General features: G+C 37.3%; 1 protein-coding gene across 1 annotated transcript in view; it reads right to left on the reverse strand.

The window, feature by feature from the left end:
* The window catches only part of OSTN (osteocrin), a 32,387-nt gene extending 13,876 nt beyond the window's left edge, over positions 1-18,511 (reverse strand). The window contains exons 1-3 of the mRNA XM_038749829.1: positions 18,481-18,511; positions 5,491-5,589; positions 361-575 (exon numbers count right to left, since the gene is read on the reverse strand). Coding sequence (XP_038605757.1) covers positions 361-575; positions 5,491-5,589 — 314 coding nt within the window. The 5' untranslated portion in view covers positions 18,481-18,511. The remainder of the gene's footprint in view (positions 1-360; positions 576-5,490; positions 5,590-18,480) is intronic.
* Between the last annotated feature and the right edge of the window lie 3,385 nt (positions 18,512-21,896).

Below are 21,896 nucleotides of genomic sequence, written 5' to 3' on the forward strand. Positions count from 1 at the left end.
TCAGCAACTTCATTCATAGCCTACATTTATGTAGATCTGAGAGCTCATCACACCCAATATTTGACTGGAGAATCCAACAACAACAACAACAACATCCTAGTATCAAAAAGCCCAACTGCTGGGTGCGATGTAACAGATAGAAAGATTTAACAGACTGAAGGATCTACTTAGTAACTGGCACCTGAGTGGTCTGAAAGGGTAGATGTGAATTCCCCCAAAATGTGAATTCTTAAAAGAATCTAGCACATCAAGTGTAGCATGACTTTTGCTACACTGAGGAAATTTTCCTTTTACCAAGCCAAAAGTTATAGGAGGTAGCAGAGAAAAGTTTGGGATTTCCTTTCTGAATTGTTCAATTACCTTTGTTTGCCTTTCATGTCTACAGATCCAGCAGAAAGTCTATCCAAGGGAGACCCAAAGCCAGGGAAACTCCTTTTCTTCTTGGTCTCGATCACATCATTTTCCAGGGACACTAATTCATCAAGAAACAACAGTTTTGTCTCCAGGTCTGTAGATGATTTCTCTTCACTAGATGCTGAGTGTGACTGCATAGCTTCAGCTATGGAGTCAAATGACTGCAAGGCCAAAAAAAAAAAATAATTTTTTAAAAAGTGTTTTTCAGGGATTATGTTTTATTCACTGGATAAGAACAAACTGACACAACAATTGGCAAAAGTTGCCCAAATCTTTAATTTTTCTTATGCAGAATGGATACTTATCCCACCTCCCACTGAAGAACCCATGAATTTGGAATAGGATCCATTTATTAGATTGTTCTGGGAATGGAAAAGCAGAAATGAGCAATTTAAATTTCATTAAAGAGTGACTAAAACAGGTAAAACGTCTAGAAAAATCTGTATGATTCTTTGATGTGTCAATCAACATACACCTATGCTACAAATCAGTCTTTCTTTATATTATTTCCCCTGAAATTTCTTAGTCACATTTAAATAAACCCTTCAAACTAAATGTGACACCAGTCTGGATGGAGATGTGACTAGCATTATCTTTTCTAGGAAATCCTAGGGAAAAAATGGGTATTTTAATAGGCAGTTAAGTGACATCAATGAATGAGCCTGATCAATCTTCTAGAGCCTTGTCCAGGCCTGAGAAACAAAGGCAATCACAAGCCTTTCTCAGTTTTAACTAAATGGGGACATTTAATCAAAAGAGTAGCAAAAAGAAGAAGAATTATGGTCTAGTGGATATAGTATAGGCCTGGGAGTCAGAAGGACCTGGGTTCTAATCCTGGCTCCACCACTTGTCTGCTGTGTAACCTGGGCAAGTCACTTCACTTTTCTGTGCCTCAGTTACCTTATCTGTAAAATGGGGATTATGAATGTGAGCCCCATGTGTTTCCAACCTTGTATCTTTTCCAGTGCTTAGTACAATGCCTGGTATATAGTAAGCACTTAAATACCATAAAAAAATTAAGAATCAGAAATTTTGAGGCCTTTGGGATGTAGAACAGAACAGCCAGGCAGGATGGCCCTGCCTCAAGTGAGACTTCCGATTGCTTTGTTGTACCCAGAACTCACATCTGCCTTATAAGGGAGCAGAAGGAATGTGGGAATTCTGGGCTCCCAATCCTCCAGCTGGAATTCCTGCCTCCCTCCCAAAGTGTCTCCCAGATTTATGACCACTAGGAAGATTGTAGTAACAAATCAATCATATATTTTAAGTTCCTACTGTGTGCAGAGAACAGCATTAAGGAGCTTTATAGAGGTGAAAGACAAGAATCCTATCCTCAAGGGGAAGAGGAAACAAAATTATTTATCAATCAATGCAAACTATGTGCAGAGCACTGTATTAAGTGCTTGGGAGAGTGCAATACAGCAAAATTAGTGGACATGTTACTTGACCATAATGAGCCTACAGTTTAGAGGAGCATTACCAATTCTTCTATTTACCAATAGAAGTAAATGAAAGTGAAAAGATGATGAGTGAATAAGTATCATAACCAAGTAAAGTTTGCAACTTGTATGGGTGGCCTAGCACATCAGTCCTGAGATGGTAATTGGGAAGGATTTTATGACTTGTGGCAGCAAAAAAAAATCAGGGAGTGTCACAAGAAGGAGATGGGATTTCAGCAAGGCTTTGAGGTGCAGAGAACTATGGTCCAGTAAATTGCAGTGGAAGAGCATTCTGGGCCAGAAAGGGACCAGGAGCAAAGGACAGGAGGTGAGAAAAGTGAGACTGAGTAGCATGGAATGGGGACTGGAATGTAATGGATGGAGAGGTCAGATAAATGGGAATGACAGAGCTGGAAGAGAACGTTGAAGCCAATGGCCAAGAGGTTTTTCTTGTTGAAGTGGGAAATAGGTAGCCATTGGAGGTTTATGTCACAATAACAAATGTTTGGAAAGTGATCCAGGCAATGGGATGTTGTAAAAATGTAAAGGAGAGAGGTTGAATGTAAGAAGACAGGTAAGGAGGCTGACATTGTAATCTTTCTAAGAGGTGAAAAGAACTTGAATTAGGGTGGGGAGTGTTCAGCTAGAAAGGAAGTGGGAGGGGGTGGAGGGGTATGAGAAGTACTGTGGAGAAAGAATGGACAGGATTTGGCACAGACAATGTGAGGGTGTAAAGCTAGTGAGGAGTCAGGATTGACTATATTTGTGGGATTCTGGAACAGGGAGGATGGTGGTATAATCACATTTAGGAGGTTACCGTGGGATTAGATGTGATGTTGTTGTGGGACAAACATGTGGAGATGTCCTGGAGGGAGGAGGAAATGTGAGATTGTATAGCAGGAGATAATTTGGAACTGGAAAAGTAGATTTGGGAGTGAACTGAAGGACCTGCCACTCTCCACAAAACTGAATCCTAATAATTGCATAATTTAATCAATTGTCCACTAGATTTAAGGCTCCTTGAGGGTCAGGATTGTCAACTCTATAGAATGGTATTCTCTGAAACACTTAGTATAAAATATATATCACTGATTATTGGATTGTCAGATCCAGCTTCAGAGAGTCAGTCACATTGCTTTTTTTATTATAAAGAATAAACAGCACACTCCAAAGGTGGACATGCAAAATATGTCACATATCTTTTTCCAAAAAAAATGTTAATTTTATTATAATAAATTTAAATATAAATTAAATATAAATTTATTATAATGTGTGCCCATTACATCTACTTTGAGACAAAGTGATGCAAAAAAAGCTATTTCATCTCATGCTATGCTATGAAAATGAAAGACGGCTTTTGGACAGAACCCAACCAAAATAGTGTCAGAACTATCTGACCCTCAAAGTCTTGCCTTAAAAAATGAGCACAATTCATGACTGGGTTAAACCACCTTCTTAGTACATGCAGGGGATGGAATATGCCTAACAGAGACAGCTTGGTGCCCCACAGTGCAATGGCTGTCAGAGAACTGTGAGGGTGTATGGAAGAAAGTGGCCACATGGGAAATTAGGAGTTAGGCTGATCCAGTAATAACAATAATATCAACAATAATAAAAACACTAATAATAATAGTACTTATTAAGCACTTATTATATTCTAAGACCTGTACTAAGAGCTGTGGTAGAGAAAGGATAATCAAGGTCCACTCACAAAGTAAGCAGGAGGGATAACAGGTACTGAATCCCCATTGTGCAGATGAGGGAACTGAGGCACAGAGATGTTAAGTGACTTGCCCAAGATCATATGGCAGGTAAATGGCGGAGCTGGGATTAGAATACAGGGCCTCTGACTCCCAAGCCCTGGTTCTTTCTTCTAAACCATACAGCTTCCCAGTATTTATACCCCAAGCATTGTGATAAGCAATGGGGTAGATAGAAGATGATCAGATAAGACACATTTCCCATCCTTCATGGGGCTTACAACCTAAAATCTAAAATCTCTTCCCCCCTTCAAAGCCCTACTGAAAGCTCACCTCCTCCAGGAGGCCTTCCCAGACTGAGCCCCTCTTTTCCTCTGCTCCTCCTCCCCACGCCACAGCACTTGTTAATTTTTGTTCATATTTTTCTATTTATTTTTAATTATGTGCATATATCTATAATTCTATTTATCTATTTTGATGCTATTGATGCCTGTCTACTTGTTTTGTTTTGTTGTCTGTCTCCCCCCTTCTAGACTGTGAGCCCATTGTTGGGTAGGGATTGTCCCTATCTGTTGCCGAATTTACTTTCCAAGCACTTAGTACAGTGCTCTGCACACAGTAAGCACTCAGTAAATACTACTGAATGAATCAATGAACGAAAAGGTAGGGAGATGAGGTATTCTATCCCCATTTTCCATATGAGGAAACTGAAGCACAGAACAGTCAAGCAAACTTGCCCAGAGTCACTCAGCAAATGAGAGGCCTAGCTGGGATTAAAACCCAGGTCTTTGTCTTTCCATATCATGCTCTTTCCAATTAGTAGACAACAAATAGAGTATATATGCAGTAACAGCCACCATCTTTAGATGAAGAACAATGATGGCTGTTCCCTACTTATGCTCTAGGGACACCAAGCAAAATTCTAGTGAAGGCTCTAATTGTGGGTTTGTTTTATTTTTTTGGGGGGGGGTATGTGTTGTAGTACGGTCTGACACTATTTTCACTACATAATAATAATGATAATAATAATAATAATAATAATAATAATAATAATAATGGCATTTATTAAGCGCTTACTATGTGCAAAGCACTGTTCTAAGCGTGGGGGAGGTTACAAGGTGATCAGGTTGTCCCACGTGGGGCTCACAGTCTTAATCCCCATTTTACAGATGAGGTAACTGAGGCACAGAGAAGTTAAGTGACTTGTCCAAAGTCACAGAGCTGATAAGTGAGAAGCAGCATGGCTCAGTGGAAAAAGCATGGGCTTGGGAGTCAGAGGTCATGGGTTCAAATCCTGCCTCCCCCAATTGTCAGCTGTGTGACCTATTCTAAAAAACCATTCTATTTATTTTATCTATTCTATTTATTTTATCTATTCTATTTATTTTGTTAATATGTTTGGTTTTGTTCTCTGTCTCCCCCTTATAGACTGTGAGCCCACTGTTGGGTAGGGACCGTCTCTATATGTTGCCAACTTGTACTTCCCAAGCGCTTAGTACAGTGCTCTGCACACAGTAAGCGCTCAATAAATACGACTGATTGATTGATTGATAATCAAAAGTTCACCTTTTACTTGGCAAACTTCAAGCTGCAGACAAAAGTGTACATATGATGTCATTTAGTTTTTTTGAAACTTGGATGATATTGAAATAGATTTTCTCTAATGCTAATATCTCCACATCATTCCACTTTTTAACTTAACATGCTTCACCACCAAAACTCTTGTTTAGATAATATAATCTTTGCATTTACAGATTACAGCCTCTAATTCTTCACACTTGGACAAATATTACAGCAATGTACCCTATAATCCAATTATTTACTTCAGTTCATGTCAACAAATTTTTCCTTTCTTGATAGTTTAGCAAGCCTCAGATGTGTACATAAATTTCCTCCATAAAATAGAATAATATGGTCTGTTAATTTTTTCCCCTTACCTCTGGTTCTGCATCAACCAGCAGAGGTGTTCCAGCACTCCACGGCATCAGGATAACAGCAAAGATAAAATGTACAATCACAAGTCGGGATTCCAGCATCTATAAATCGGAGCAATGATTGAAACATTTCTATTTCACGGTAATCATTGGTAGATGAATAAGCAACAAATCAGGAATTTTGAATTCTTTAGCACCTAGCGAAAGTTCTTTGGTCTGTAAGATTTAAAAGAATCCCTTACTTGATATGAGGTTTCTCTTTCCTAGTGTAGATTGTTCAATATGTTTCAAAATCCTCTAAAATCCCATTGATGCTCCCCCAATTATGGAAAAATATCTTGTGCCTGAATTACCCAAGCACATGAACTCTATTTCACTTTTGCTGCATAAGCAGCCCTTAGTTTACATTTGAGCCTTTTAACTAAGAGTAGTTAGGTATCCTTGGCAAGCATGACTTAGTGGAAAGAGCAAGGGCTTGGGAGTCGGAGGTTGTGGGTTCACATTCCGGCTCTGCCACTTGTAAGCTGTGTGACCTTGGGGAAGTCTCTTAACTTCTCTGGGCCTCAGTTATCTCATCTGTAAAATGGGGATTAAGATGGTGAGCCCACGTGGGACAACCTGATGACCTTGTGTCTACCCCAGTGCTTAGAACAGTGCTTGACACTTAGTAAGTGCTTAACAAATACCATCAATATTATTATTATTCAGTAGATGCTAAGAATTGAAGTATATACAGTTTAAAATTAAATAAGTTTAAATTCAGTGGGCTGTCAACTTTAGGGTCCAAACTCTACTGCAATCCTGAAAGAGAGATGGTGATGAAGGCAGAGGAGGAATGAAAGTGGGGAGGTATAGAAATAGTGAATAGCAAAGTGGAGTCATTTTAAGTTTCCTTATTAATACTGCTGCTATAGAGCAGAGGTGGGGGGAAAAGAAGAATGGGATGAAGGGGAAGAAAGTCTGAACAGTTATTAGAAAAATAAACTCCATCCAAGCATTTTTGCCAAGCCAAAGGTTTGTTCTCTTATTATTGACATTTGATTGTTTATGGAACACTGATTTTATTCTGCTGCATTACTTGATGTACTTGATGTACCAGTGCTCTATTCTGGCACTTGACTAGAGGTTAAAAAAGTTTTGTAAACTAGAACCTAGTAATTATTCTCGTGTTTTTATAGCACCTTTAACCTAAGCAATTCCACAAAGCTTGTACTGAAGTTATTAATTAGGGCCACTCCCACATATGGGACTATATTTATCAATTGGGAAACAGTCCCTTGCTAAATTCAGCTCTCACACTTATTGCCAATCACTCAGAGTTAGTGTTCTTTCTCTTCCACAACTGTGATAATTGTTTGCAGGCACCCTTAGAAGGACTGTGTCCAGCACAGTTGGTCTTCTACTTAGAAGAAAAGTTCTTGGGAGTCAAAACAGCACTTGAGGCAGGGCAGTCCCCAGTAGGTCCATATTCCATGGGCCTTTTCAGCTCTGTTGGCTGTCAGATTCCCCATGGGAGCTCTGTATTTTCCTATAATCCATCAGTCCTGCCAGAGTTATACCTTAGCTGAGAACACCCTCTGATCCTGTTTTAGGGGACAGCTAAGGGACTCTACCTTAATACAGGTTTAGCTGTATTTCCCTCAATCTAAATCAGGGAACTGAGTTAAGCATTGTTTCCTTTAACAGCTTGACATCAAATTAGTAATAATAGTAATATTATTAATAATAGTATTTGTTAATCACATACTATGTGCCAGGAACTGTTCTAAGCACTGGGGCAGATACAAGATAATTGGGTTGGACACAGTCCCTCTACTACAAATGGCTCACAGTCTTAATCCCCATTTTACAGATGAGGAAACAGAGGAGTTAAGTAACTTGCTCAAGGTCACAAAGCAGACAAGTGGCAGAGCCAGGATTAGAACCCAGGTCCTTCTGACACCTAGACCCATGCTCTATCTACTAGGCCATGCTGCTTTTCTAATATTAATGAATTGATGTTAATTATGAATATTATCAATTATGATATGAATATTAGTAATAGTGCTTATTAAGCACTTACTGTTGGCAGAACACTGTACTAAGTGCTAAAAAATGGAGATATGGATAAGGAAATCTAGGTTAAACAAGGTTTTTCCTCCATTCATATGCTTTTCTGAGATACCTCAACAGTAGCTATTTAATCAAACCTGCTTTGATATGTAAGAGAGCAGTTGCTCAGTTTTCCATTTCCCAGGATCCAACATTGTCTCTATAAACTCTGTATCAGTTGGTTTGGGTCAGACCAATCCAAAGGAAGTACTACTAATTCATGGGAAAATGGTTAGTTTTAGGACACAGTCAGACAAATTATTCAGGAATGAGAAATTCATTGTTGGTGTCAGAATCTGATAATTTGGTTTTCCATTTCTGGATCTCCCTGTTGACTGGCTGAGTCATTTTTGTGTGAGTCAATTCACTAAGCCATATTATAAATGTGTGCCACATGCTTTTCTCCGAGAAATGTAACAATGGAACATTTATAAGGGACTCGAAGCCCTTTAGATGGATGTAACAATATATAAAGTACAGTTAAGTCTCTGCTATTCAAAATCTGATTTTCTAGGTGAAAAATAATATGGGAAACTTTCTTTTCTCCCTTTCCTTTTTCCTGTATGCCTTTTAATTATTTCATCAGTCACTAGCAATTTTACTATAGCTGAGAAAGGAAAGGGGAAGGTGAAGAAGTAGAAGAAACAAAAGTTAATGTATTTTTCTTCTGGTTAGCACATCTTAAAAAAATATATGATGTTGAAATTACTGGCAAAGTGTTTCAGATCTCTTGAAGCTTTCATTTATCCATACAATTCTTACTCCCATTAGTCATCTTACTGAGGGCTAGCTACATTGCTCTTATTTATAAAAAGAAATACTAAAAAAAATTTAAGTGAACACATTATAGCTTATTATTCATTGTCATAACATAAGGATTCTGTGCAGCCTAGATTACCAAAACAAAAAGTTTGTTCATTACGATGGCATGTATAAAAAGTAATGTAGATTTAAATTTTTTTCATTAATGTAGATTTGTAGTCGTAGACATACAATCAATTTATGGTAATATTTCATTTCTAAATATAGGGATATGGATCAAAGGATTATGAGTGAAAGAGAAACAAAGACAGGAGTGTAAAGGGGCAAGAAGCTAGAGATGAGAAAATAGTGGAGAAACGAGGACAGTGGAGGATGGTGGGAATGAAAGCAGAGAAAGAAAGTCATAAAAATGTTCTTGGAGAGTGGGGAGCGATGGAAAAATGGGAACAGTCAAGCAGGAGACGTGGAGGATATGGAGTCAGAGAGATAGAGTAATACTTAAATAGCTCATATTGCAGAGGCCTCAGTAGTAAAATAATCTTCAAAATTAATACTAACAAATTACTATTTGTTACTTTGAATTGCCATTTATTACTTCCATATTTTCTATATGGGAAAAAAGTACTGTATTTTTCTTTGGTAAATTATGGCTAAAGATAGATCCTTAGTAAATAAATATATTTTAAAAATCAATCATCCTTGTATCTTTGCACTAAAGAGGGAAGGTCTAAAAATGACAAAAAGGAATGCTCCTATTATATGGTAAAAAAAAAATACCAACTCTGAACTGGGTTAATTGTTCCTTTAATAAAGCCAAATTTGGAAGGTTAATTTACTTGGTCTCTCCAGTTATATTTGATTACAGTCCTTGTAACAGAGGAAGAAAGATGTCATCAATATATTTTAATGATTACATATATTTGCTTATATTCAGTTCATTTATTCAGTCATATGTATTGAGCGCTTACTGTGTGGCAGAGCATTATACTAAGCACTTGGGGGGAGTACAGTATAATAAGCAGACACAGTCCCTGCCTACAATGAGTTTACAGTATAGAGGACTGTAATAGATCTCATTATATCAAGATAAAATTCAATAGAAATGTTTTTCTTAACACTTGTTATCAATCAGTGGTAATAAGCACTTGGGAGAATACGATGCAATAGAGTTGGTAGACATGTTCCCTGCCCACATTCTTGTCTACAAGGGGAGACAGAAATTAAAATGAATTATGAACATGTGCATTTCATGAATGGTACACCACAACAATCTTGTATTTATCCTATTTATTTTTCTATGCACTTTATTAATAGACTCGTCTTTATTCAATGAATGGCACAGGAAACTATGAGCTCTCTGTAAGTTTTGTGATTGCTTCTATAGTGTATATTTTTGTGCTTGGGTGTACATAAAAATAAAAAGTTACAGTGTATCACCTTGAAGATAACCACATCCTGATTATTTGGATATGGAGATGTAAAAATAAACCTTGAGTTTAAATATACACATTTAAATGATTTAATGCTCATGCTGGTATTCATTCATCAAAAGGACCAAATACCTAAAAATAGTACCTGGAATATTAATAAAAATAAACACTATGGCACCTGCAGCACAAAAGACAATTGAACAGTTAAACAGTTGAAACTTGACTCCAGCAAAATTAGAAACACAGGAAATTTTAGGGACAAAATTAAAAGTCCAAGTTTCATATTCAAGACCAACCCAGCCTTATTAAGGCCATGTCTAACTAGAGTGGACGTGTTTAATGCAGAGTTTTAAACCTTATGCTATTCTGTTGTCTACACTAGTTTTGTGAGGAATTTAGAGTTCCATGCTAATTATGGACACCATCACCATTAAACCACCTGGAAAGGGCAATAGACAACCTACCTTTAAAAGGTGGAGATGAGATGTAAATGGAGTTCTACTTTACTGGAAAATTCCATGAACCTGTAGAGGGTTTGATTCTGACATTCTTATAAATGAACTGCGTATAAATTAGCATGAAATAAAAAAAAATTCCCAATATAATTTCCTCCCATTTAGGCATACTTGGGCAAGTGTTTCTAAGTGTATTTCACATGGCCACAGTTTTTACTCCTCTGCATTGGACATCTACCACATGACCATAGGAGACTTTATAGGGTTTTCAGAAGACACTCAAATCAGGGGATGAAGTCATCATCATCATCATCAATCGTATTTATTGAGCACTTACTGTGTGCAGAACACTGTACTAAGCGCTTGGGAAGTACAAGTTTGCAACATATAGAGACAGTCCCTACCCACCAGTGGGCTCACAGTCTAAAAGAAGTCATCTTTTGCATTCAATTTTAAAACTGGTATCTTTGATCTCTGGAGAGTGGGCCTGGGGGAGTGATTGGTTGCCTTATCTGAAGATGGATCTGTGATTGCCAGAGAAGTAGAATGGCTAAGTGGGTAGAACCAGGGCCTGAGAGTCAGTAGGTCATGGGATAAAATCCCGGCTCCATCACTTGTCTGCTGTGTGACCTTGGTCAAGTGACTTCACCTCTCTGTGCTTCAGTAACCTCATCTGGAAAATGGGGATTAAGACTGTTAGTCCCATTTGGGACAGGGACTGTATCCAACACAATTTGCTTGTAATCCCCTTCTGAGTGCTTAGTATAGTGCCTGGCACATAGTAAGCGCTTAACAAATACCACAGTAATTATTATTAATATTTTTTCATAGGGTTCTTTTTGTGGTTCCATTTCCCAGATTTCCAGTTGGAGATCTGGAGTGCTCTGAGGGTCAGTAGAAGCAGCGTGGCCTAGTGAATAGAACACAGGCCTGGAAGTCAGAAGGACTAGGGTTCTAGTCCTAGCTCCCCCACTTGTCTGCTGTGTGACCTTGGGTAAGTCACTCTACTTCTCTGTGCCTCAATTCTTGCATCTGTAAAATGGGGTTAAGACTGTGAGCTCTGTGTGGAACAGGGACTTTGTCCAACCTGATTAGCTTGTATCTACTCCAGTGCTTAGTACAGTGCTTGGCACATAGTAAACATTTAACAAATACCACAATGACTATTATTATTAAGAAGACGTGGTGGGTCCTAATCAACCTGGGAGAACTCCAGAGCCTAGACCCTTAGAAAGAAGGTTGGACTTACTCTTTTATTAAGGGTCTTATGCTCTTGAATCATCTCCCGACACATAGTGACACCATGGACACATCTCTCCTAGAATGCCCCATCTCCATCTGCACTCGTTCTGGTAGTGCATCCATAGAGTTTTCTTGGTCAAAATACAGGAGTGATTTACCCATACCTCCTTCCATGCAGTAAGCTTGATTCTTCACCTTCAATGTTCTCCCATGCTGCTGCTGCCCAACAGGAGAGTTTTGACTTGTACCATATTGCCTTCCACTCACTAGCCAGTACCTCAGCTAGGAATGGAATGGATATGCCTCTGCTTGATTTTCCCTACCTTAGTCGAGACTTGTAGAGTACTGGAAACTCTACAGGTGTGACCCTAACAGGGGTTCATTAAGGGTATTTAGTTTTATTATACTCTCCCAAGTACTATGTGCTCTGCACATAGTAAGCACTCAATAAACACCACTGATTGATAGGAGCCAAAGGCCTGGTTTGTTCAGAACCCAGTGGAGATAGCATGGAGGCATAGTATCCTCTTGGTCTTTCTAAGGACTTTCCGGGCCAGTAATCTGCCAACCCAGACCCATTTGGTTCACGTTAGGAAAGGCTCTTTTCCTCTAACTCAGAGGGGACATGGCCAAATGACAAAGCATCTCTACATTATCAGTTGCTGGTCAAGGAATACCAGTGGTTGAGGGCTTCTGTTCTTATTCTGCTCCTTAATTCATCAATTTAGTTAAGGCCCAATGAAAAGGCAAACGTAAAGAGAAGGGCATTAATATTCTACCTGGAAATCTCACTCTGCCCTGGACCAATGTGATGTTTTAAGTGAACATTTTTGGTAGTTCATAGTGTGGAACTAGTTCAACTGTAAAGAAACTATTGTCTTTGCTCAATGCATAATTTTATAGTTTGTGGAAAGATATTTCTGTCTTTTGACACAGTCTAAAGGTTGCAATTTGTCCTTTTAATTAGTTTTTCTGATCCCTTTTGTCATTCTACAATTCTTTTGTGCCATAATGACCACAAGTGGAATTGCCTTTTTGAATAGACTTATAAGAAAAAAATCCCAATTCAAGCAAAATAATGAAATTGTATATAGAATCTTATGCAATATTGTACTCTATTTGTAATCCAAATTTATCAACACTAATCCCAGAATTACCACAGTGCTTAATTTTGGCCTGACACTCCTGGAATTGGCAATTCAGAACTTTGGAAACTTTGGGTTCATAGCCCCAGCAGGACTGTTACCAAGACAAACATTAAAAGTTCCTTCGATAGGAAAATATAACCTATCTCATCATTGAATCCCAGCACCTCTTCTGTTAAAAATTAAGCATTGGATTATCAACTTCATATAGGGTATTTTAAACTAATATTTCAATCTGCTTTTATCAAATGAAAGACATCTAACATTTAAGAATATTTATGGGATTTATCAATATATTGGTTTAAGATATGTCAGAAGAAATAGATGCAGTGCCTAAGTTTACAAGCCAATTAAAAACAAAAAAAGCCTTCCCAGACTGAGCCCCCTTTTTCCTCTCCTCCTCCCCATCACCCCCACCCTACCTCCTTCCCCTCCCCACAGCACCTGTACATATGTTTGTACAGATTTATTACTCTATTTATTTTACTTGTACATATTTACTATTCTATTTATTTTGTTAATGATGTGCATTTAGGTTTAATTCTACTTGTTCTGATGACTTGACACCTGTCCTCATGTTTTATTTTGTTGTCTGTCTCCCCCTTCTAGACTGTGAGCCTGTTGTTGGGTAGGGACCGTCTCTATATGTTGCCAACTTGTACTTCCCAAGCACTTAGTACAGTGCTCTGCACACAGTAAGCTCTCAATAAATATGATGGAATGAATGAATGAATGAATGAAAAAATCCACTTTTTTAACCTATGGAAGCATGTAAGCACAAACTATTTTTCCTAAGAGAGAGACACATATCATAGAGCTTTCCTTTTTCTAGGAATCATATCAAGATAGGATTTCAGAACATATGCAGTGTTTTGATATAGGCATTAACTTAACCTACTTTTTTTTTCCAGGAAACAATCTTTTCGGTTAATGGGCAGGGTAATAAATTGATTTCCTTTAAATTTGATATTTCAGTCACTGTCCATTCACTCTCAAGTGATCATATTTTACACCCTCATGAGGAAAATGACTCCATGAAAGTCCTCTTATTTTTATTTTTCATGCCTTACTGAGATGTATGCAATCAATCTATCAATATTATTTATTGAGCACTTATTCTGCAATTTAGAAAGTGAAATAGAGTTAGAAGAGGTGTCCCCTACCTCTAAGTAACTTGAAAACTAACAGGGAACTAGCAATGTTTGCCAAACATTGTGTTTTAATCTCTCCTAAACTCTCTAATTTGTTGGCCATCTATTCTTAGAAACAACAAAAAAAACCTCAATTGAGTCTTTTGCAATGGATAAAGTGTTCTAAATGCTACGAAAGTGATATTGATTTGGTAATAAGAAAATTTGAACGATGAGGTTATTGTTGTTGCCTTCATGTATATTTTTAATTATATTTGCATCATGTCTTGAACTCAGACATCATTGATGTGGGAGGAAGTGCTGAATCAAGTTGCTGATGCCAGAAGAACTGGGAGAACACTTTGAAATAATCTCTGAGAACTAGGGAGGTACAATTATAGAACATCTATCTTTGTTTCTTTTCCATAAACCACAAGGCATTTCTCTATAAGACAACAGAGACTCTCATTACTCTCCTGAAACTAACTTTCAGCCTATGCTCCACTAAGAAGCCTAAACTATTATTTGGTGAATTTGGAGAGTGTGTTTGTGTGTGTGTATCTGTCTTTTTATAGACAGACATCCCACTCCCGCCTGCCACCCAAATTCACTGAATAATAGTTTAGGCTTTGTAATTGGAATTGGTTGTACATATAGCATATATCTATTTGCAATTCCAAATATTCAGACAAAAGAAATGGTATTGGTCTTGGAGAGACCATATTAGATGATACCTTTATGGAGCACAACAAAATATTTAGAAATTCTTTTTCTTCTTCTAGCCCTTGATGTGATGGCATAAATAATAATAATAATAATGCTATCATCATTATATTATTATTATTATACTGTAAATAATACTACTTATGGCATTTGTGAAGGGCTTACTATGTGTCAAGCACTGTACTAAGTGCTGGTATGGATACAAGATAATCAGGGCCAACATGGAGCTTGGCAGAGTATAATATAACAGGTTTGGTAGAGATGTTCCCTGTCCAGTCTGGAGAATCCTGGAATAACACCTAGAATATTTTTAGTAAGTGATCTAATGGCATAAGTTGTCATATTAATTTATACTACAAATGCCATTTTTATTCCTTCTACTAATGTTTGCTGCTTAAATAACTTTTATAGATGATACAAATAAAATGTAAATGAAAAATTCTTCTGTGCATACAAATCAAATGGACTTCATCTCTTTTGATCTGTTTTGGGTTGCCCTCAAAATTACTTGAATCTCAACTTTTTGGAAAAGGAAGCTGCCAACAACAGATGATGGGAATTCAAATGTAAATCACACTAGAATGATGCTAATTTAGCCCTCTCTTGGTCCAGAATAATTTCCTTGTTTAATATTCATCTCTTTAGAGGAAATAAAAATGTGCTAATACTGGGTAGTGAGAAGCAAATAGACTTCTAATTGAACATCTTATTTAGACTTTAGATAAGCACAAGGAAAATTATGGTAAAGGAATATTCATGTAATATCACCTAAAAAATCATCGGGTTAACTAGAAAATACAATCTTTTTGGATGTTAGAATGGCATGCAAGGACACATAATCATCCAGTCTCACCTTATCATTGGTCCGATATGTTTTTGTGAAAGCAAACAAAAATTATGTTTACATATCAGAAAAAAAACATAAATTATATCTGCACCAGAGTCCTTTTAAAATACCTGATAAAACTAAAGGAAATATTTGACAACATTGTAACTTCAAACAGCAGGTTTAGGGTTAGTTAGGGTTAATAATATATATCTCATTTGTATTTGTGTAATTATCGCGATGCCTCAGGACTAAGCTCATTGTGGGTAGGGAATGTGCCTGTTATACTGTACCCTCCCAAATGCTTATTCATTCATTCAATCATATTTATTGAGTGCTTACTGTATGCAGAGCACTGTACTAAGTGCTTGGAAAGTACAATTTGGCAACAGAGACAGTTCCCACCCAACAATGGGCTCACAGTCCAAAAGGCTTAGTACAGTGTTCTGCACACAGAATACACTCAAACATGATGGACTGAGTGACTGACTAGGAATTGAATGAAATAATTCACTAGTCTAAAATAATTCTGTTACATATTAGAGAAAGCAACTATTTAAACTAATTCGTTCATTCAATCATATTTATTGAACACTTACTAAGTGCAGAGCACTGTAGTAAGCACTTGGGATGTACAAATCGGCAACATATAGAGATGGTCCCTACCCAACAACAACAGGCAGTTGCCAACCAACACACTCTTTAAACATTTGCGAAGTTTTATGGGCCAACTTTTCAATCCTTCTGGCTACTTCAGCCTTTTTATTTAGGAAAACATCAAGACAGGAGTCTTTTCTTACCTTAAAAATGGAAATCTCCTTAGGGTTCCACTGTGCTATGTCTTTTGAAGGAATGGCAGTGGCAGAAGATGACATAATCAGAGAATAGAAAAACTCGTACTGGGTAGAATTCAGTAGTGCCACTGACCTAATTTGAAACTATGCTTAAGTTTGTGAGAGTTCAAAATTTATTTAGATTAAGAATAAGGATTAGGGGGGAGCACCTGAGTTATAGTCCCATTACATTTCCATAATATTTTCCAACATAAAAGCACATAAAACACTATTTTAAGCCAATAAAAAAAATTTTTCACACCAAAAGTAGTCCTAGAATCCTACCTAACAATAATAATGATAATGTTGGTGGTATTTGTTAATGTTTACTATGTGTCAAGTACTGTTCTGAACGCTGGGGTAGATACAAGTCAATCAGGTTGGACACAGTCCCTGTCTCACATGGGGCTAACAGTCGCAATCCCCATTTTACACATGAGATAACTGAGGCCCAGAGAAGTGAAGTGACTTGCCCAAGGTCACACAACAGACTAGTGGCAGAGCTGGGATTAGAACACACAACCTCTTATTCCCAAGCCCATGCTCTTGTCACTAGGCCATGCTGCTTCTAGCAGTGTGGCTCACTGGAAAGAGTCCGGGCTTTGGAGTCAGAGGTCATGGTTTCAAATCCCAGCTCTGCCAACTGTTAGCTGTGTGACTTTGGGCAAGTCACTTAACTTCTCTGGGCCTCAGTTACCTCATCTGTAAAATGGGGATTAAGACTGTGAGCCCTCTGTGGGACAACCTGGTCACTTTGTAACCTCCCCAACGCTTAGAACAGTGCTATGCCATCATTATTATTTCCCATATTGCCGGTATTTCAAGGAAAGTTTACAATTAGGATTAGCATTCAATAAAATATTTTTATAATTTTTCTCCATTATTTTAATATCACTTTCTGGCAGAATGGTTTCATCATCATCATCACTAACACCATTTTACAATTAAAACATTTCAAAGCCTCAGAGGTCAAATGATTTATTAAGTGGGATCAGAGGGGTCAATTACAGAGCCAGAATTTCAATTCCCAGCCTAGTTAATCCTCTAAACACAGAGTAACATCGTCTCTGTATACCCACAAATACAGAGTATGAAGAGGATGCAAAAAAATACATCTAGAACTGGAGGAATAATTCTTACTATGGATAAATATATTTTACTAGAGTAGTAAAGGTAACAGCATGAGAACTAATGTGGAAAACCAAAACTGCTACTCAAGACAAAAATCTCATATGACAATAATATTTATATATGTACATGTAAATATACATACATATATATATAACATATATATAACATATATGTATATATGTATGCATATATATATGTTACTTAAGTTAACTAGGCGTTCTCCTGAGCATTCTCCAGGGGAGCAAAACAGTAGAGGAGAGGTTGATGGGAATTGAGTCAGATACCTTTATATTTTCAGTTTGGTGCAATTGCAGCAGTCCTATAAATAAATTGCAATCCCTAAGACAGGGAAAAATTATTCAACAAGTTGAAGAAATGTTTTTCATAGGAGTATCTGAGAATAATTTTTAACCAGAAAACTAGGGTGTTCAAAAGTTATCATTTGGATCAATAAATGTCATTAATATGATGCAATGACCCATATAACAAAGCTTCAATTAATTTTTTAAACTTTTCTGAAATTAAAGCAAAACTAATTTAATACTTACCTCCAAATAAATCAAATAGATGGAGAGATTCAAATACAGAAAGATAGACTACCTTCAAAATTTACTAGAAAGACTTTAATATTAGTCTTAAATGTGCTAATGCTTATATACCTAATTAATATAAGAGAAAAGCAATACTGAGAAAAGAAGACTTTTTCAAGCTGAAAAAGACAGGACTCTCTAGGGTTCATTAATGTTTCAATCAGTTACTTGTAGAACATTTTTTAATTTGTGATCTAGAGAAGATCTGATTTTTTTTAAAGCCCTTGATTTGCTTTCTGGGTTGTTTGAAATTCAGCAGTAGTGATTTCATATATATTGGGGTAGTATCACCCATGTCATTCAGAGACTGAAATAAAAATGAAAAATCAACCACTAACTTCAGTCAGTATCTGCATGTGTTTCTTATCTTTCTGTGGAAATTGGAAAATGCATTGTGATTGATTATTATGAAATAAGTGAGCAGGGCAAATGGAATCAAATAGCCTCTGCTATAAGCATGCAGTTTAGAAGCATGCTCTTAAATGCCAACTCATTTTACACTGAAAATGCAGTTTCCATGTTCTGTTACCATACCATTAGCTTGTGTAAAACTAAATAGTAAGCTATACACTGAAGAATATCTGAAAACAGAATAGATTTTAAAAAGGCTTTACCCATTTCCTTATTGAGCTTACCTTGTTCAAAAGACAAGTGATTCCAACCTTTAAGAGTTCTTGCTATGCTGTTCCCCCTAATTTATCCCTGTTGTAGAGTTTTCTTTCGGAGTTTTTATAGTCTCAGCTCTACCCTCCTCACTCCAATCCCTGCCTTTGCTTTCTCTTACATCATTTCTACAGATTTTCCACTGATCCTTGCCTCAAATCTTTAGTTCTCTTTCTCTCTTTCACTTGAACTCCACATGTGTTAGACCTTTTACTTTGATCAAGGTGATAGGTAGCCATTAAAGGTCTGGGTGTTTATAAAATTAAGTTGAGGCAGTTTGGGGAAAGAATGAGTATCATGTATAACCTCAGAATCATCACCTCTTCCTTGGGCTTTTTCCAGTCACATTTGAGAAATGTAATACCCTAAGACATGTTTAAACCATAAATCACTGGGAGTTTAGGAATTAAGATTTTGGAAGCAACATTTGCTTTAAGGCTCAAAATCAGAGACAAAAATGCTTTTTTATCATTTCATGCCTGTTCTAAATTACGATAATTTTCTGTGGAAACGCTGAATATTTTCTGCATCTGTCATGTACGCTATGCTCTATCGCTAGACTTTTCAACCCTTCATACTTAGCAGAGTGACTTGAATGGGAAAAGACATTGGAATTATTTAACCAGTAAACGCTGTATTGTAGAGTCTGGGCTTTGACTGCAAAGGTTGTTTTTGCTGCTGTTTTGAAGGCAGTTTTTGGGTGAAATAGTATGTGTTTATTTTTATAGATCTGAAATTTCCAATATTGTTGTGTCTTCCTCTCTGGTTTTCTACTTGTTGAAAAATTTTTGCTTTCTCCCTTAACTAATCATATTATTAGAATATAGGAGTCATTATCTCAGGATAGCTAATATTGATTTATTTCAGAACACAAACTGAACCAAGTATAGAGTACTAAAGTTTGTTATTTTTAAAGAAGAGTCTCCAGGAACAAAATAAATCTCAACAAGCATGAAATTGGAGTAGCTGGCAGAAATATTTCAGAAGTCAACAAATATCACAATGTACTTGTGGATCCCAGTTTAGACCAGCTCTCATAAAACTACAAGGTTAACTGGAATCCACATAATGGAAACCGCTGAATGTAGGTTTAAATGACTTTTCAAGTATCCCAAACTCTGATTATTTCCTAGACTACAAGAACCAAATGCTCTCAACATCCCTCCTCTCCTTATTTAAAATTCATCTCTCAAACATGTGCAGTGATTGTGCAAATAGCTTGAGATTAATACCATCAGGATTCCTGGAGAATTCCCAGTATTCTGAGTTTGGTGCTTAACTGCAGAAGGAGCCGGGGTCTTTGATTTCAGAGGAGTACCAAAAGAATAATAATAATAACAATAGTATTTGTTAATCGCTTACTATGTGTGAGGTACTGTACTAAGCTCTGGGTGGATATAAGCAAATTGGGTTTGGCACAGTTCTTGTCCCCTGTGGGGCTCACAATCTCAATCCCCACTTTATAGATTAGATAGCTGAGGCCCAGAGAAGTGAAGTGACTGCACAAGGTCACAGAATAATAATAATGGCATTTGTTAAGCACTTATTATGTGTGAAGCACTGTTCTAAGCGCTGGGGGGATACAAGGTGATCAGGTTGCCCCATGTGGGGCTCATAGTCTTAATCGCCATTTTAAGCAGACAAGTGGCCGAGCAGGAATTAGAACACATGACCTTCTGAGTCCCAGGCCTGAGCTCAATCCACTACACCATAAAGGGCCAAAGTAGTTGCATACATTGACACCACCACCGTCTAGGGACTTATTTTTAATGGCATTTGTATACTATGTGCCAAGTACTGTACTCAGCATAGGAGTAGATACAAAATAATTAGGCTGTACAGAGTCCCTGTCCTGCCTTGGGCTCACAGTCTAAGCAGAGGGAGGAAGATTGAATCCCCATTTTACAGATGAGGTAACAGGCACAGAGAGGTTAAGTTCAATCATTCATTCATTCAATCGTATTTATTGAGCATTTACTGTGTGCAGAGCCTTGTACTAAGCGCTTGGAAAGTACAATTTGGCAACAAAGACAATCCCTACCCAACAATGGGCTCACAGTCTAGAAGGGGGGAGACAGACAACAAAACAAAACAAGTAGAGAGGCATCAATAGCATCAAAATAAATAGAATTGTAGATACATACACATCATTAATAAAATGGATTAAGAAGTATGTACAAATATACCCATGTGCTGTGGGGTGGAGAGGGGGTAGAGCAGAGGGAGGGAGTAGGGGCGATGGGGAGGGGAGGAGAAGCAGAGGAAAAGGGGGGCTCAGTCTGGGAAGGCCTCCTGGAGGAGGTTAACTCTCCTAAGTTCACATAGCAGGCAACTGGTCAAGCCAGGATTAGAACCCACATCCTGTGACTACTAGGTCCTCTATCCATTGACATACTGTTTCCCAGAATTACAAAAAAAAGTGCTTCTCCCAAAATTTAATATTCTCCCAGGAAACTTTAAAAAAACAGAAAAAGGTCATTTGCACTGTTTCTTCTTTCTCTGATTGTGGCCCAATTAATTTAGCATTCCATAGAAAACTTTTTTCATTTACTTTTATGGTACTCATCTCTCCCTCCATTGTCTTTGAGGATTTAATGTAATAGTCACTTGGATTGGTAAAAGGAATAAGAGTTTGAATTCTAATGATTGATATCCACATTTTCTCCATTCATTTTGTCCCCTAAATCAGGGTATTTACCTCCATATGGAATCGATCAATCGATCAATGGGATTTATTCAGTGCTTACTGTGTGCAGAGCACTGTATGAAGCACTTGGGAAAGTACACTACAAATTTTTATGTAACATGATCTCCACCTACAATCTAAAGGGGGAGACAGACAGTGAAACAAATTACAGCTAGGGGAAATGGGGGAGTGTAAGGATAGTACACATGTGCAGTGAGACTTGTTTTTATTTTCCAAATTACTTTCACAACAATTATCTCATTTTATCCTCACAACAGAAAGGGAGAGTTAAGGTATCATTATCCCAATTTTATACCTGAAGAAACCGAGACCCTGAGAGGTATGTCTAAGATCACAACAGAAGTTACCACATCAATCATATTACTTGAACACTTAGCACTTAATACAGTGCCTGGCACATAATTAAGTGCTTAACAAATACCATTATTATTATCACTACCGTGTGCAGAGCACTGAACTAATCAATTGAGAGAATACACTATAACAGAGTATACATCCCACTATAATATTCAGTGAAATAATCTTATTGTTGAATTTCCAAATGACTGAAATTAAAGATTTGTGAGAAACTGTCATTCAGTGAATGAGAACCCACACCCAAGGAGTAGTCTGATTTAATGACTTTTACTGATAAGAAGTACACTACTCATCTGCTGTAAATATCTTGATTCCAGATACCTA

This window comes from Tachyglossus aculeatus, chromosome 7, assembly GCF_015852505.1.
Source record: "Tachyglossus aculeatus isolate mTacAcu1 chromosome 7, mTacAcu1.pri, whole genome shotgun sequence".
Classification (NCBI taxonomy): Eukaryota; Metazoa; Chordata; class Mammalia; order Monotremata; family Tachyglossidae; genus Tachyglossus; species Tachyglossus aculeatus.